General features: G+C 47.0%; 1 protein-coding gene across 1 annotated transcript in view; it reads left to right on the top strand.

The window, feature by feature from the left end:
• Hsf2bp (heat shock transcription factor 2 binding protein) overlaps positions 1-17,073 on the top strand; it is an 82,180-nt gene extending 65,107 nt beyond the window's left edge. The window contains exon 8 of the mRNA XM_032888695.1: positions 16,342-17,073. Coding sequence (XP_032744586.1) covers positions 16,342-16,550 — 209 coding nt within the window. The 3' untranslated portion in view covers positions 16,551-17,073. The remainder of the gene's footprint in view (positions 1-16,341) is intronic.
• The last annotated feature ends 775 nt before the right edge of the window (positions 17,074-17,848 follow it).

Raw genomic sequence — 17,848 nt, forward strand, 5'->3', positions numbered from 1 at the left:
TGGGCTCCTGAAGGAGCTGGGTTTAATACCAGCTGCAGCAGCAGGGTAGATGAACTTGCCATCAAGAATGGGGCAAGTAGACAGAAGCAGTGGCTTCAGTCTTCATGTCCTGTCATGTGAGCTACCAGTAGAAGGTGTGGCCTGGACTCAGTGGTCTTCCCACCTCAAACAGCCTGCTCAAGAAAACCTCTCACAGGCATCTCTAGAAATTTGGGTGTTAGCTGATTTCAGATGTAGTCAAATTGACAACCACGATTAGCTATCCTACTAGTATTCCACACACTAGTGAGTTACAGTGGCAGCATAGTTACCAAGTTTGCCCTGGTGTAATTCACTGTCTGCTTGTTAACCCTCATTAGAGCACGTTACCATTCCCCTGTGTTCTTCCACTGGCATTTTCAAATCCATCCTTGTTATAACATGAGTCAGCACTTTATTCCTTTCTATGGCTACATAATGTCTATAGTATGGGTGTCCAGCATGTATGCATTCATGGTCTGATGGGCACTTGAGTCATTAGCTGTGACCCATGCCATTGGAGTGTGCCTACACAAGTCTGCTTTCTAGTCATTTCCCTCACTTGTGCATGACTAGAGCTCCCCTTCATATTAAAAGACTGTTCCCGTGGAAACAGGTCTCTAGAGCTGACCGTTCTCTTTTGTTCAATGTGTGGGAAGTGCAGCATCACTTCCTGTGAGAAGCCCACTACTAAGGAGTCATTTCTCTCTTGTGTTCAGCATAGACTCCCGGGGTTTGGTAAGCTCTCTATCAGACTGCGTGTTTCAGTTGGTTTTCCAGCACCCTGTCTTTGGCTTAATCAGGTACATGCTCTGTTTCTCAGCTCTTTCCAGCCCTCCTGGTTTCCCTCTCTTAGACTACAGTGATGCCAACATTGTGTCTCACCAGTTCCCTTGGTGTTTTAACGTCATCTTTCTCTTGCTAGCTCACGTTGCTGCATCCCATTTTCCTGCCTTCCCCCCACTCATCTCTCATGTCTTAGTTCTCCTGTGCTTGTGTGCACACATTGCCACCATGCCGATGTGAACTAGCACGGGCAGCTTTTCATGTGGGTTCTGAGGCCACACATTGGGCCTGCCTGGCAAACACTCTACTCACTGAGGCGTCCGTCCCCCTGGCCCTCAAGGATTTTCTTCATCTCTCCCCTTAATTCTCTCTCTACCAACACCCTTGTCTCAGCTTTTGTATTTTCAGTTTTAGTCTTTTTTGTTACTCTGTATACCTTCTCTTTACTTGTGATATTATTTTTAAGACTTTACACCTTTGTTGGTTGAGGAACTCTCATGATGGCTGCTTTAAAACCATCATATTGGCCTGTCACTACACTAAAACACCTGAGGCAGGCCAATTTGTAAATTTTAAAAATACTTATTTTGGCTCATGGGTTTGAGGTTCAATGCCCTCACAGCTCTGTGCACGTTCTGTAAGGAACCCTGAGCTGCGCCATGTGGTAATATAGAACTCAGGTGTATGTGTGTCATCTACTTTTAAGAAGCTACCAAGGTTCAGTCACTAATGATTAAATCAATTCCCAAAGGCCTTGCCTCTAAAAGCAGTTAATATATTATCTACACTACTAACCACTCATGACTGCCATTTAGATTCCCACATGAGTCCCGAGAGGGAACAAGGCTCTAAAGGCAGGGGTGCTATAGATCCTTGTGCGACAGTCCTAGTGTGTCCTCTCTGTGAGACAGTCCTAGCATGTCCTCTCTGTGAGACAGTCCTAGTGTGTCCTCTGTGTGTGACAGTCCTAGCGTGTCCTCTGTGTGTGACAGTCCTAGCGTGTCCTCTGTGTGAGACAGTCCTAGCGTGTCCTCTCTCTGTGAGACAGTCCTAGCGTGTCCTCTCTGTGAGACAGTCCTAGCCTGTCCTCTGTGTGTGACAGTCCTAGCGTGTCCTCTCTGTGAGACAGTCCTAGCGTGTCCTCTGTGTGCGACAGTCCTAGCGTGTCCTCTGTGTGAGACAGTCCTAGCGTGTCCTCTCTCTGTGAGACAGTCCTAGCGTGTCCTCTCTGTGTGAGACGGTCCTAGCGTGTCCTTTGTTTGGTGAGCCTTCATCATGTTGCCTCACCTGCCTCTAGTCCCAAGTTTTTGTGAGTAGGACTGAGTTCTGTATTACTCTTCTATCTGCATGGTTTATGATAGTTCCCTCCACGATCTGTCTTCCTGCAACTGTTGTCACCGTGACTGGGCGCTTATGGTGTCATCATGAGGTTATTCCTGTGGCTGTACCCTTGGCTGCATTTATCTCATAGCTCAAGTCTTATTTTATCCTTTCCAGGGGTTACACAAGCTCTCTCTAGCGTGCCTAGTGTAAGTGATGGTGCAGTGGAAGTACCAATAGGCTGACCACTCTACCTAGACCACTGCACAGGTAGAAGGAGAGGTTTAGTGGGGAATCAAACTTCCAGGCTGTCTCAAAGAAGAGGGTAGAACAGAAAAAGAAAAAAAGAAAAAAAAAGAAAGAAAAAAAAAAAAAAAGGAAGAAGTCTTGCCAGTTTTAAGGAGACAACTAGCAGTGGGGGAGGCATGTAAGCCAGAACAGCCTGGGAGTTAGAGCAAGGGGAGGTCTGATGTGGGCCAGAACAGCCTGGAAACTACCAAGGGACTTTAATCGGTTACAGGTTTGTTTGAGTTAATCAGGAACTCGATGCCCCTGCCAGAGGCAGTTGGCTGTAAGGGCTGGGTAGGGGAAGTGATAGCTTTCCCAACAAACAGAAAGCAACTTTACAAGGGTTCTGAGGAATGTGGAGTTTAGGCTTTTGTTTGCCCACTAGCGATCCTTCTGTTGACCTGGTCAGAGTCCAGACTGTGTCATTCAGGACACTGTCAGCGACACTGCCATCTGGGGGCTTACTCTGGACCCAACACCTAGTTATTTTGTTCTGTAGTTTCTCTATATTTGTGTTATGGCCTTATCCACATAAAAGAGGCCTTTTCCTTACAGGGTAACAGCCTTACTCTGAGTATTGCACACACAGTGGCCATTTTCATTAATTTATAGATGTATTCACTTTACATCTCCAGCATGGCCTCCCTCCCTCTTCTCCTCCAATGTGTTCCCTCACAACCCCCTCCGTCATCACTCCCGTCCCTTCTCCTCAGAAGCACCATGCGTACCAGCCTGCCCTGGCACGTCAATCACAGCAGGACTCAGTGCATCCTCTCCCACTGAGGCCAGTCAGGCAGCCCAGCCAGGAGAAAGGGATCCACAGGCAGGCGACAGAGTCAGAGACAGCCCCACCCCCGCTCCGACTGTTAGGGGACTCACACGAAGACCAAGCTGCACATCTACTGCAAATGCAGGGAGGGAGGTCAGTCCCCATGACCCCACATGGGCCCAGGTTAGTTGACTCTGGAGGTCTTCCTGTGGTGTCCTTGACCTCTCTGGCTCCCCACATCCTTCTGCTTCCTCTACCCCCCATTCTTTCACAAGACTCCCCGAGCTTGGCTGTGGGCCTCTGCATCCGTTTCTTTCCATCAGCTGCTGAATGAAGCCTCTCAGAGGACATAGTAAAAACGGCCATCGTACCAAAAGGAATCTGCACATTCAATGCAATTCCCACCAGGTTTCCAACACAGTTCTTTCCAGAGCTTGGAAGAACAATTCTCAACTTCATATGGGAAAACAAAAACCCAGGATAGCTAAAACAGTCCTGTACAATAAAAGAACTTCTGGAGGTATCACCATCCCTGACCTCAAGCTGCACTACAGAACAATAGTAATGAAACCACATAGTATTGAGATAAAAACAGACAGGTTGGGGTTGGGGATTTAGCTCAGTGGTAGAGTGCAAGGCCCTGGGTTCAGTCCTCAGCTCCAGAAAAAACAAACAAGCAAACAAAAAAACCAAAACAGACAGGTTGATCAATGGGATAAAATCGAAGAGCCAAAAATAAGCTCAAATATGAATACTTGATTTCTGACAAACCAAAACATACAATGGAAAAGAGTGCCTTCAGCAAATGATGCTGGTCTAGCTAGATGTCTGCATGTAGAAGAATACAAACAGATTCATATTTATCACCCTGCACAAAACTTCAAGTCCAAATGGATCAAAGACCTCAACACAAAACTGGATATACTAAATTTAATAGAAGAGAACCGGTGAACGGCTTGAACACATTGGCACAGGAGACAACTTCCTGAACTGAACACCAATGGCTCAGGCCAAACAATTAATAAATGACCAACAATTAATAAATGGGACCTCATGAAACTGAAAAGCCTCTGTAAGGCAAAGGACACCATCTAATAGGACAAAATAGCAGCCTACAGAGTGGGAAAAGATCTTCACCAACCATACATCTGAAAGAGGACTAACATCCAAACTATATAAAGAACTCAAGAAATTTAACACTAAGCAAATAATCCAATTTAAAAACAGGTACAGAGCTAAACAGAGAATTCTCAACAGAGGAATCTCTGATGGCCAAGAAGCACTTACAGTGGATATTTTAAGTATTATTGGTAAGACAGCCAAAACCTGCTGTCATGAAGCTTTTAGTCTGGTGGGAAAAGAGAGACGGTCGTTTTGCAGAAGTGGTGTATACTGAGTATGAACACCCCATGGTCCCTGGTGCTATTTAAAGAGGGTCTGGAAAAGAGGTCTCTCGGTGGAGAGGCCTGGCTAGCAGAAGTATGTGTGAAAAGTATTCCTTGGGAATGTCTTGTCCCTGCCTTCTTCCCCCTTTCTCTGCCCCCGATCCACCACGAGGTTAAAAAGCCCTTCCAGCACATTCTCCCATCAACAGGAGGCTCTGCCCAAGCGTCGGAAACCATGCAACTGTGGCCCTGACTTCCCTACACCACACGTCAAGGTGAATCTTTCTTCAAGTGTTTCTGTTAGATACTTGGTCACAGAGAGGAGGAGCCCTGTAATAAGTTTAGGGAATGAAGGCAGATTGGCTGCCGAGTGAGCGAGGGGATGATGTAAGATTTGATGCACTCTTTAAGTTTCCGTCTCTGTTTAAATCCATCTACTTTCAGCCCTTCCTGTTAGAATATGCCATGGTCTGAACTGTGCCCTACAGGCTGAAGGACTGATCTGAGAAGGTTACTGTACTTGAAGACAGGGTCTTTCAGAGGTAATTAAGTTAATGAGTTCACTGTGGTAGTCCTCTATCCAATCTGACTGTTGTCTTCATGAGAACACTCAGAGGGGCGGCCGTGTGAGGACACGGGAAGATGCCGGCTGCACACTGAGGAGCGGCCTGAGGAGCAGCCAGCTGCTGGCACCCTCTGACTCCAGCCTCCGGGACTGTAATGAGTAACTTTCTTTTGTTTACACCCTGCTCTGTGGTGTTGCTGTGGCAGCCGGCGCTGCCCTGAGCATGTTAATCAGCTGGGTCGATTCCCTGTGTGTGTCTGCATGTTTCCCATGCTTGGTCTCCCCTTCTTTTTAAAGATCTGCTTTTATTTTATCTCTTGTAGTAGAGTTATTTTATGTCTATCTCTTACCCAGTGTCTGCTCTGCAGGCCAGAAGAGGGCGTCTGATTGTCGGGAACTGGAGCTGCATGTGGTCGTGAGCCGCCATGACTGACGGGAACCGAACTCAGGTCCTCTGCAAGAGCAGCAAGTGCTCTTAAGGGCTGAGCCATCCCTCCAGCGCCTTCTTTTTCTTCTTACTGTGCTATGTAGAGTTGAAAACTGGGTTAACCAGAGTAACAGAGCAGTGCCCCTGAATAGTGACATTTATTGGAGACAGAGGAGTGCAGTGGACACAGGTGTGCCCTGGTAAACTGCCATATTAAGGGCTTGAGCTAAGGAGACGTCAAAAGTGAAGTGAAGATTACGTAACCTTGTGAAACAATACTCCTTGGCTACAAGGATCAATAAAGTGACGATAGTCCAAGGTTCTGCACACTGCTGGCAGGCTGTCCCTGAAGAGGTACTTTCCGGACAAGGCTACAGTGACCTCAGTGCAAAACTAGTCCCTGCAGTCAGTCGTGAACCACCATGAGAGCCCCCTCCTTCATACCAATAGTCTTTAATTAATTTGGTTTGGATTTGACAGTTCAACACAGTACTGTACTGACTCTGACAGCTTTTGATGAGCTATGCTTTGCTGGGTAACAGGAACTGAGGGAAGGAGGTCTTTACACTGACATTCTCTGTTAATCTAGGTGGGATTTGAGTTGTGTCTAATGTCAGGCTCTTGCTTCTCTCCCCTGTTGGCTTTTACATTTCCTGGGTCTTCTTCCTGAGATGAGATTTGAGTCTGGCAGTTCCCTGAGCTGTAGACCCCCATGGAACTGTAGTTGGTACTGGTGTGAAGTAGAGTGTGGGAGAGGAGTGAAAGTGTTCTGTCAAACTTCATGTTAGTGGCATGCGTCTCTGGGCTGTAACTGTCACCAATATTTCTCAAGTGTGACCTGAATCTTTTTCTGAGGACCAGCTTTGCTATGTAGAGGGCCCAGGGCACGCTATTGTTAGGGGTCTTCCTTTCTCCCTGTCACAGCCTCTAGACGGCCAAGAGAACCCGTGAGATGCCAACAGCAAGCCCTAAGACGATGGCCCTGGGAGAGCCAAGGCCCCAGCTGTTTCTTTCCAGGGAAGCAGATCTCGCTGACTCCAGATTTCGCAGTGATGGTGCTGTTGGAGGTCAGCCCTCCGGTGGATCAAAAGTTCATCCCTTTTGTTGTGAGGATTCAGAGACAGCTTTGAGGTGCTGTCTGTGTCACTGATGCGACAGCTCAGCTGAACTGTGGAGGAAGGGCATTTGAAATGGGGCAGGGTGTACTGGGTGAAAGGACACACAGTAACGGGGAAAGCAAGGGCAAGGCAGTGTCCTCGTGTTCAGCAGGATGGCACCCGCGTGGGGGAGCAACGGGGACGCAGCAGAGCTGGTGGGCGAGACTTCTGCCATGCACAAGGCTGTGTTTTTGTCAAAAGTGTGAAGCAGAGAGGGGTGCATTTTGATCTCCACTTAGGAAGTATCATTCTTGCCACAGGAAAATTCGGAAGTGTTAAACGGGCCTGCGCAGCTCACTGGGCAAGAGAGCTCTGCCTGGGCTGTAGTCATTGCAGACTTCTGATGGGTGAGTGTCAGTGCCCACTTAATGAGAGTTGACTTTGATGTTGTACAAGCACATGTGGCATTAAACACCCAAGGTGAGCTTCCCGTCAGGCTGCTCAATAGGAAATCCTATTGAGAGAGGGGCGTTAGGGGAACAGAGGAGCAGCACTGGTGAGCATGGCTGAGGTCACCTAAGGAGACAAGTGGGGAGAAGGACGTGGGACTGAGGCGAAGGCATGAGAGGAACAGTGAGGAGGACATGCTGTGGAGCCATGGGACGGGTCTGCCCATCACCTTCCAGAGCCTGGGAGGGAGGGCTAGGGTGTCAGAGCACTAAAGAACTGAGCAGTACCAATGTGGAGATCAACATGACCTGGAGAGGTGCCACCTCAGGCACTGAGGAGTGGCAGTGTGACTGCAAAGTAAGGAGCAGTGAGAGTCAGAGCAGGAATGGGAGCAATAGCAGTCAGTCAGTCCTAGAGTCTCCTGAGCAGTCAGTCCTAGAGTCTCCTGAGCAGTCAGTCCTAGAGTCTCCTGAGAGGAAGCAAAAGGCCTGTGGGGTCTGCAAGTGAACAAACACACAACACACACACACACACACACACACATACACACTCACACTCATACACACACATACACACACATGCACACTCATACACTCACACACACACTGTCACACACACACCATTCTCTGAAGTTTGGAAGCACAAGGCTGAGGCCGCTGCTGGAACAGAGTATGTTCGTAGGTGTCCACAGTGCCTTGGAAGTGGCCAGGGGTCCCAGAGGAAGATGACTGTACAGGCGTGCCCCAAGAACTTGGCCATCGTCTAGAACTCCTGGTGGGAACAAGTATTCTTGCAGTTGAAACAAATGCCCTTGCCTCAGATGAGAGGAAAGGCCGGCTGGATCCCTTCAGGATAGTTTAGTCATTGAACACACTGAGTGGTTGAAAAGAACTGTAAACTATTACTAATATGTGGACAGAGATGACTTATTTTTGGTGATTGTGAAGAATTTTTATTACACATCATTGCATATTCTCAATTAAGTTAATTTGCATGTGATTTGGAATATGAACTCTAATGTACAGAATATGTGCATAGAAATAGGATTCTCATTAGATTCATATTTTATTTAAAAGCTTTGTGCAAATTCATTATTATTTCCACATCAGAGCCCCGCTGATCCCTCTCCAATGCCCTGTGGACACCACCGCTTGTTTCCTACGGGTACTGGGGCTGCTCTGCTCAGGTTCCCCATGACGGCCTTCCGAGGAGACTTATTCCTCAGGATTGCTCGTTGGCTCCCATCACCCACCGTCCCAGGACAGTCATAGCTTGAGTCAGGATAACATTCACTTTTCGCTTTATTATGGCCGCTAGGACTCACGCCTAAGTCTTAAATTATTTCCTTTTCTTCCAGTTTTTTATTGTGGCAATAATTTTCTCATTTTGCATATTTTTCTTTATTATTACTATTATGTTTGTGTTTGTGTATGTGTATTCTTATATGTACACACATCTGTATGTGTTGAGAGACAGGGTTTCTCGCTGGGACTTGTAGTTTACCAAAAAGGCTAGGTAGGCAGAAGCAGGCCGGCCGGCAGCCCCGGAGAGCCTCCTGTCTCTGCCTCTCTAGTGCTGGGATTACAGGTGTGTGGGTCAGGCCCGGTTCATTCAGCCTGGATCCCACATGTCAGTTACGTATCTAACCTTCCAGTCTCCCCTGAAGACGTTTCTCTAGCCCAGGTGTGCCCATAGGTTCCTGTTCCGCAGGGTCTCGTCTTGCTTCTTCATGCTCTAAGGGCCCCCCTCCCCTCTGCCTCCCCTCCTTGCTTTGTTGGCTCGTTTAGGTTGGACCATGTAGTCTGGCGTTGGAGAAGAGCGTGTGAGAACGCTGAGGAGATGCTCTGTGTTTGAGAGACGTTCATTTTCTTCTCACCTGTGGGCAGAGATTCCGGGGCGAAGGCGTCTCTTCACTCTGCTCTGGTGTCCCGTGCTGCAGTTTCATTGTTTTCCTTGTTTTGTTCCTTTTGATCTGAGACGGGATTCTCTACAGTCTTTGTACCTGATGTGACTTTAGAAATGTGTGACTTCTTTGTTTCGTTAAAGTTCTGGCGTTCACGATGGCATCCCCATCCTCTGTGCTGCTGTGCTTTTCTAGTTTATCTCGTCCCCTCTGTTGCATTCTCGGAACTCCTATGTTTTGTGCATTTTTAATCAATTTGTCTGAAAAGTAAAAGCACTCTTTCAGTTTGTACACACATACCCCTCACCTCAGAGATCTGCTCGGAGCTACCTCGTCACTGCACAGTGGTGGCTGACTTTGCTGACTAGTTCTCTTGACTGTGGTGGCTGTCCCTGCCCCACCCTCTGTCCATCTGTCTACTAACACTGCTTATGAGAGCTCCTCAGTTCCATTTTGCACACTTCCTGTTGAAGTTTTTATTTCTGTGACCGACCATGCTTTAATGCCTAAAGTTTCTGGTTTGGGAGCATCAGATTCTTTCCCAGTGGGTGGTAGGTCATCTTTATGTCCTGGAGGAAGGTGCCGGAATCCTCTGGAAAGGCCTTTTCATGCAGCATTTCTCTCCTTCATCCTCCAGTCATGCAGGAAGGGCAGGAGTGGGGAGCTGGCCCTGGGTCTAGTACCCGCTGCTGTTTTGTTTTATAGTCAGGCAGATTAGCTGTAATCTACATGAAGTAGCATCCTTGGATTGTCTGCTTCTGGAGTCTTCAACCCTCTTCACTTATTTCCAGGTCAATCCCTTGGTAATTCCATGTTGTCTTAAGAACTATGGGTCTGGGCTCTGTCAGTGGAGCCACAAGGCCTTGACTTCCTTTTTAAATTGTCTTGGCTCTTGCAGTCTTTTACCTTTTTGTAAGACCTAGAATGGGTTATTGATTTTTAAAACTGTATGTATGTATGTGTATATGTGTGTATGTATATATGTGTGTATGTATATATGTGTGTATGTATCAGTTTCATTCATTCACTCGTGTTGCATGCATGGTGTTTGCTTATGTGTGTACCATGTGTATGCTGGTGCCTGCAGAAGCTGGCAGAGTGAGTGTATCGGAGTCCCTGCAGCTGGGGTTATAGATATTGTTAGCCTCCATGTGGGTGCTGGGAATTGAACCCAGGTCCTCTGGAAGAGCAACCAGTATTTTTAAGTGCTGGGCTCTGTTTGGTTGATTTTTATAAAAGTGTTTACTGGGATTTTGGTTGGAATCACATTGCACGTGTAGATAAAGTTGAAGAGACTTGGCATTGTAAGCCTCTTGAGACATCTTGTCCCTAAATGTCATTATGGCCTCAGTCCTCAGTGGATGGGACTGCCCGGAGATGAAGGGACCTTGGGAGAGGGAGCCTAGTTGAAAGGGATGGATCACTTCAGGGACTTGCTTTCGAAGGGGACTGTGGAACTTTGGCCGGCTTCTCTTCTTCCCTTCTGTTTCTGCCCAGTGTGAGGCGAGCTGCTTGTCCTACCGTGTGCTTTAACTATGAAGTTCTAGCTCATCAGAGGCCCTGAAGTGATCAGACCAAGCCGCTGCGAGCCTCACCTCGTGTAAGTTTCTGAGCAGCAGGGAGCTGGTCTCGGCGTAGGACACCTCTGGGTTCCGCTGCTTCCAGTCCCCACGTCAGTGTCACGTGGGTTCACCTTTTGAAGCTTCCAGGCATTCTGTACAGCTGTTTGCTTAGAGTTTATAATTTTTCATCTTTAGTGGTATTCTTTAAAAATTTTGATTTTTGTCAGTGTGTGGATAAAACTAATCTTTATATGCTAACCCTGTAATCCTGAAACCTTGTACAACTCAGTTCAGTGGCTTTATGTGTATTCTGTGAACTGTTCTGTGGAAGTGGAGACAGTTTTAGGTCTTCTTTTCAGGCTGTATGTCTCTGTATTGTATCACGTGTCAACTGTGATTTGGATGGGGTTTTGAGGACGGTGCCCTTGCGTCTTCGAGGCTTTTTCCTACCATTATGTGTGCTGCTGGCTGCCTGTGTTTGTAGATGCCCTCATGTGGCTCAGAATATTTCATTCTGTTGTCATTTGCTGAGAACAAATCCGAACAAATACTAAATTTACCAAAGGACTTGTCAGCATCTGGTTGAAAAGATAAATATTCCTTAGTCTGTGTTACGATAAGAGATATTTGCATAATTTACAAGTGTTGAACCCATTTAGCATTCCCAGGATGCAAATGCGTATTTATTTTGATATTGTCTCTATGTTCCTGGACCTGATTTGCTAATATTTTGTCCAGGACTTTCACAAAAGCCGAGGCTCTGTTGTTTCCTCATAAAATGTATATGGTTTGGGCATCAGGATAGCTCTGGCCTCGTTTAGAAAATTGAGATTTGTTCTTCTTTCTAATTTCTGGAAGTCTTTCAAAAAAGTGTGTGTGTGTGTGTGTGTGAGAGAGAGAGAGAGAGAGAGAGAGAGAGAGAGCGCATGCAGTGTCTACAAAGGCCAGCATGTTTGGATCCTCTGGAGTTGAAGTTACAGGTGGTCGGGAACCACATGATGTGGTGCTGGGGACGGGACTTGAGTCCTCGGGAAAAGCATCGCACTCTATTAGAGCTGAGCCATCTGCCTAGCGTCATCTACTCTAGGGTTTATGCAGAATTACTGTGTCTTCTTTAAATGAAGCCATCTGGCTCTGGGTTCTTACTCATTGTTTAAACATTTCTTATTACTTCAAATTCAATTTCCTTAGTAGATATAGGACTAATTTAGGTTATTCAACCTAAAGAAAAAACTCAGGGAACTTTGAAAGTTCATTCATCCAAGTTTTAAAATTATGGCCACAAAACTGTTCATATTCCTTATTACTGTTAACTTTCTGTAGGGTAACAGCCACTGTCTTATTCTTGACAGTTCTCATTTCTGACTTTCCCCCTCTCCACTAGTCTTGGCTAGTTTTAGAATTGTTTTTTAAAGGGCCAACTTTTGCTTTTTTATTTTCCTCCTGAATTAATTTTACTTACTTATCTCTCTGTTGTTCACTTGGTGGTCTTTGAGACGAGACACAAACTGTGTGTCTTTGGCTATCCTGAATTCAAGGCCCAGTTTTGCCTTGAACTCACAGTGGTCCTCCTGCCTTAGCTCTGGAATTGCAGAAAATGAAGGCAAAGATAATTAGAAATGATTTTATGTTTGATGCCTGTTTAGTGTTAGAGAGTTTTAGGGGTGTCTTTATGTCTTGCTTATAGAACTGCTGTTTCCATCTTAACGCGTGTGATCACAGAACATACTCAGGAGTCACTAAATGTGTTTTGTTTTGAGATTTGTCCTATGGCCCTGAGCAGAGTTTCTGTTGGGGTCTGCTGTCCCATAGGTCCTAGGGAGGAATCTCTTACACTAATTTTGGGTGTAGTGTCGTCTAAATGACCAGGATGGTGAGATGGTAGCATTGTTTAGAAATGTATGGTAACTCACCTCTAATTCTATCCCTGAGGAGGCAGAGGCAGTGGAATCTCTGTGAATTCCAGGCCTGCCTGGTCTACAGAGCGAGGCCTAGGGCAGCCAGGGCTGTCTATTTCCTTATTCATCTTGTTTGATCTTAAAACAACACAATAACAACAACAGATCAATGATAGGAGCGGCGTCAGAGTTCCCAGCTCGGCTGTGAATGTTGATTTCCCAGGCTCTCTGCCCTGTTGCCTCAGCTCTGGGCACTCTGTTGTTAAGCACATTCATATTCTAACCGCTTCATCACTGGATGCCCTGACCTCTTAATTACTCAAGGCCCTCTTCAGTCCTGACACTTCTTGTTCTGAAACACACGTAAGAGACTGTGATAGTATCATAGGCAGCCATCGCTTTCTTATAGGTAGTGTTTATGTCACATTATTTTGTTACTTAAACATTTCATTTTGTTTTTGGAGACAGGCTTTCTCATTCTGTGCCCAAGCTGGGCTGGAACTTGTGTCAGACCTGCCTTAGTCTTCTCAGAGATGCCATTTACTGGTGAGGCCCAGCTCTTTTGACTCTTACACTCATGTCTAGCAAGAGTCTAGAGGCTTGCTTCCATACAGAGAGTGTTCTCTCTCTCTCTCTCTCTCTCTCTCTCTCTCTCTCTCTCTCTCTCTCTCTCTCTCTCTCTCTCTCTCTCTCTCTCTCTCTCTCTCTCTCTCTCTCTCTCTCTCTCTCTGTGTGTGTGTGTGTGTGTGTGTGCACTGCCCATGGAGACCACACAAGGCACAAGGGCATCTTGCTCCATACTGTTTCTCTTAATGTAACCATTAGCTCAACAATTAACAATGTTCTCTTGTAAAATCCCACTATCACCTGGCTCACAGATAACCTTTAATGGCTACTCCAGGGGATCGCTTTTCTGGCCTATATGGGCACCTGCACACACACGGTATACACATATACATACAAATAAAAAGAAAATCTTCGAGGAAGGAGCCCTGGGCAGTTGATGACTGCTGGGGCAGAGGCAGTCAGTGTCCTTCAGAGGCAGCTCTGATAGGCTGCCCTGCTCCAGTGGGCGGTCCACATCTGCACACACCGGCAGCACTGAGTGGACTCAGTGAGTTTAAAAGGAGCACATGACGCTGGGAGGGAAGGTGGCGATGGCAGGGAACGGGGAGAGTTGGCGGAGGGAGCTGGGGTAGACTTGATCACAACATCGTTACCCATCTATGAGAAACACATGGCGGGCTTCAAACCTAGTTCTTCCTCCTTCCTGTCTGATATGGCTGGTCGCATTGATGTTTTTGTTTATGCCTTAGAGTTCACAATATAAAGTTTAATCAGAGTGTATATGCTTTTATACTGTGGAGCGGTGTCGGGGTGGCTCAGTGCTTCAGAGCACTTAGGTTCAGCTCTTAGCAAACACACGGTGTCTACAACTGCAGCTCTAGATCCATCGCTTACAGCTTCCAAGGGCACTGCACGCGGGTGCTACACATGCCTTTGTGCAGATGCGTGACACACACGCTGACTGTCGCTGGTAGTTAGTGGCCTTTGTTTCTTTGCTGTGGTTTTTGATTCAGTGTTGGGCATGGTGTGTAAGTCAACAGAGCAGGGTCAGACAAGCTTTTCTACTCGAGGTCATATAGTGAACATTTTGAATTTTGGAAGCTATATGTGGTTCCTGCCATGTTATCTTTGTTTACTTCTTTAAAAAAAATTGAACTCAGGGCTGAAGTGATGCTCCCTGGTTAAGCGCATGCACTGCTCTTTAAGAGGACCCAGCTTAGTTCCTAGCGCCCATGTTACTTGTTCCTGTCTCGGACTTTCTCTGTAGGATTCCTTAGCAGCCACCATGCCCTTCATTCCTCTTACTTCTCTAGAATAGAAAGGTTTTTATGGTCTGGGTTTAGGATAGCTCTGTGTCTCTCCTTCATTGAAGAACAGGTTTTATTTTAGCCTTCCCTAACTACAATCCCCACTTTTGTTCTATAAGAGAAGTCTATAGACTTTGGACAGAGGGATGTAGCGTTTCGTCCCACTGACTTGTTGACGGGTCCTTTTGAGTGAGTGTAGTGCTAAGAAAGAGGTGCTGGCTGTGTGCTGGCTCCCATTACAGCCTGTAGTGTATCCACCAGAGAGGAATGGTTAGTCTACCTGGGTTAAAGAGTACAGCTTTGACTTATGCTATTATTTTGGTCTACTTGTCCGTGGTTATTCTAATACAAGCAGGGTTCCCAGGCTCTGTCACTCCCGAGGGGCATTCAGATGGAAAATAATGAAATCCACTGTGGATCTTGTAGCCTGTGTGTGGTGGGGTAAATGAAAATGGCTGCCGCAGGCTCATACATTTGATTCCTAGGTGGTAGACTGGGAAGACCTTGCTGGAGGAGGCCTATCCTTTTGAGGTTTCTAAAAGCCCTTGCTAGGCCCGGTTTCTTGCTCTCTGCCTCCATCTTGTGAATGAGATAGGTGCTCTTAGTTACTGCCCCAGCACCATGCTTACCGGCCTGCCTGCCCGCCTGGCATGCTTGCCACCATGATGTGACAGTCATATGATGATCATGGACTAACCCTCCGACACCGTAAACAAGCCCCACAAGTTAAGCACAAGTTAAATGCTTTCTTTATAAGTAGCCTTGGTCGTGATGTCTTCACAGCAATAGAACAGAAACAATGACACTGTGACATTATCCATCTCAAAGGCCACGAGTAGGCACTATCTATGTTATTACTGAGGAACGTGTCACAGTTGGCGTGAACATGAGAGGTGCTACCTTCTTAAGCAATTGTAGAAGTAGACAGCCCGCAGAGCGTGGGAGCCCATGTCAGTGAGTTCTGTACACTGGACTGCTGTATCAGAAGGACGAGGGCTCCTGCTGTATCAGAAGGACGAGGGCTCCTGCTGTATCAGAAGGACGAAGGCTCCTGCTGTATCAGAAGGACGAAGGCTCGTTTTGGCTCCTGGTCTGAGATGCTTCAGTCTTTGATCATTTGTCCTTGTTGCTTGCGCTGTGACAGCAGAAATGCCTATTTACCACATAGCAGTTGAGAAGCAGGAGAGAAGTGAGGGACTAGGGGTCCCAGTGTCCCCTTGAAGAGTACATTCCTCGTGACCAAGCTTCCCTTAAGTGCAGTTCTGCAGTTCTGCAGTTTCACCACCTCCTGAGAGCACCCCAGGTAGCCACCAGGTCTTTCCCATGAGAGCCACAAGGAAACAGCAAACTCCTTAGAAGCCCTGATAGTACTAGATTAGTAGGTTTTCTTTTAAGATTTATTTTATTTTTGCCAGCAGTAGTGGTGTACATCTTTAATCCTAGCACTTGGGAGGCAGAGGCAGGTGGATCTCTGTGAGTTTGAGGCCAGCCTGCTCTATAGAACAAGTTCCAGGACAGCCAGAGCCACACAGAGAGACCCTGTCCTGACAAACAAACAAACAAACAAACAAACAAACCAAAACAAAAAGATTTATTTTATTTTATTTTATTTTATATGTACAACTCTTTTGCCTGTGTGTGTGCATGTGCACCATGTATGTGCCTGGTACCCATGGAGGTCAGAGGAAGGTGTTGGATCCCTTGGAACTAGAGAGTTATGGATGGTTGTGAACCACTATGTGGGTTTTGCAATTGAACCTGGGTCCTCTGAGGAAGCAAGTGCTTTGAACTGCTTTAAATTACATAATCACAGCATTTGGAGATGGGTGTTTGCTAAAGGTGGTGGTGCTTGTGTTCCATCACAAACATACCAAGCTGGGCTTGTTTCTGGATTAGCCCACAGCCTTTTCACCTGTCAGACCTGTCATTCAGAAAGACCCCTCCAGGGTGGCTTCCTGAAGAGGCTTTGATTTTAACCAGCAGCGTCTCCTCTCCCCAGATCCAGATGCAGAAGTGTGCCTTCATGCCGTGCGGCTCATCCAGTCTGTGGTTCTAGAACCAGACGTCTTCTCCAAGGTGGCCTCTGAGCTCCAGAACTCCTTGCCCCTGCAGCGCATCCTGGCCATGTCCAAGAGCCGCAACTCCCACCTTCAGTCCGCTGCCCGGGAGCTCCTGGAAGACCTCCGTGCCCTGGACTGTAGTGTTTAGATGTGCCCAACTACTGGAGCTTGGTGAAAATGCCAGTGGCCTGACCCCTCCTGGGCTTCTACCTTTGTGTTCAAAACTAGTATGTCACTTATGTCACGTGTTAGAGATCACAGGCCTTGAGGACTAGAGATGAGCATGATGGGTAAGCATCCTGTGTCTCCCTTGGGAGTGCACACTGGTCAGGCAGCTGGTTAATTTTGCCAGAGCAGTGACCCCAAAAAGGTTGTATTCTCCAGAAAGGTCACCTCGGAACACTTGGCTACTCTGAGTTTTCTCAGAGTAGCGTCCTGCTGCCCTGGAGGCTGCCTACGCGTGGAGTTGGACCACCACCTCCCATGTGGTCTGTGTTCCAGCAGCATTTCTGTGATGGCCCACCCCCTTCTCTGGTAACCATGACCCCACTGCACAGGTTACCTTTGTAACCTTTTATGACCTGTTACTTCACATGCAATGGACAGTTGATATCTGTCTCTGTGCTTTTATTTTTGAATAAAGTTAAGTCAGTATCAGTTTCTGAATATAATCTTGGGGTTAGGAAGTTGGTGTCCTTTGTCCATTGTTATTTGTTTAGGAAAACACACTTTCCTTATTTTGTTCTGGCCTCTTGACTATGAACTTGGCAAGTATGGGAATGGCTTCAAGATGAGCAGTAGGAGATCACATTCCATGAAGTGGTCACCCATCTGCTGATGCGTGCGTAGGCTGCTCTGTCTGTCTGTGCAGCTTTCCACTGCCTAGCTTCTGTTCTAAGAAACTGGCAGAGGACAAAAGAAAGCTGCCCCTGTCACAGGTGCTGAGCTGTGCGAGAGATTCCCACGGAAGCCTCTGGCAGGACAGGTTACTGCAGGGCATTGAGCTTGGGCATCGAGCTTGGGCATCCTGTAAGGAGGAAGTGTGTGTCCCCTTGCAATGGCGGCTTCAGCACACACGTTGAGCTGCTTTCCTGTGTGTGGTGCTGTAGAGTGAATTCATTTTCTTTTAAGAGAATATGTACTGTATGTTGAGTGAAGAACTCAAGAGAAAGTATGGCTGCTTGACTCTTGGAGCACTAACTCAGCAGAGCCAGGGAGAGGAGCACTCAGGATTCATGGAGGGGAGGCCGACGTGGGTCCGTCTGTGCTTGGTGGCTCTGTGGGTCCCGATGAAGGGTGAGTGAGTGCACACTCAGTCATGGCACCCCAACCTTCTGCTTGTTTAGTGTCCTAGCAAGGGGAGCTGTTGTGATCCGCTTGTGCCTCTCAGGGTTGCTGGGCTTTTCTCCACCAGAAAGGCCTAGCCTGGTGTCCTAGTGTAGATTA

The sequence above is a fragment of the Rattus rattus genome, chromosome 18 (assembly GCF_011064425.1).
Source record: "Rattus rattus isolate New Zealand chromosome 18, Rrattus_CSIRO_v1, whole genome shotgun sequence".
Taxonomy (NCBI): Eukaryota; Metazoa; Chordata; class Mammalia; order Rodentia; family Muridae; genus Rattus; species Rattus rattus.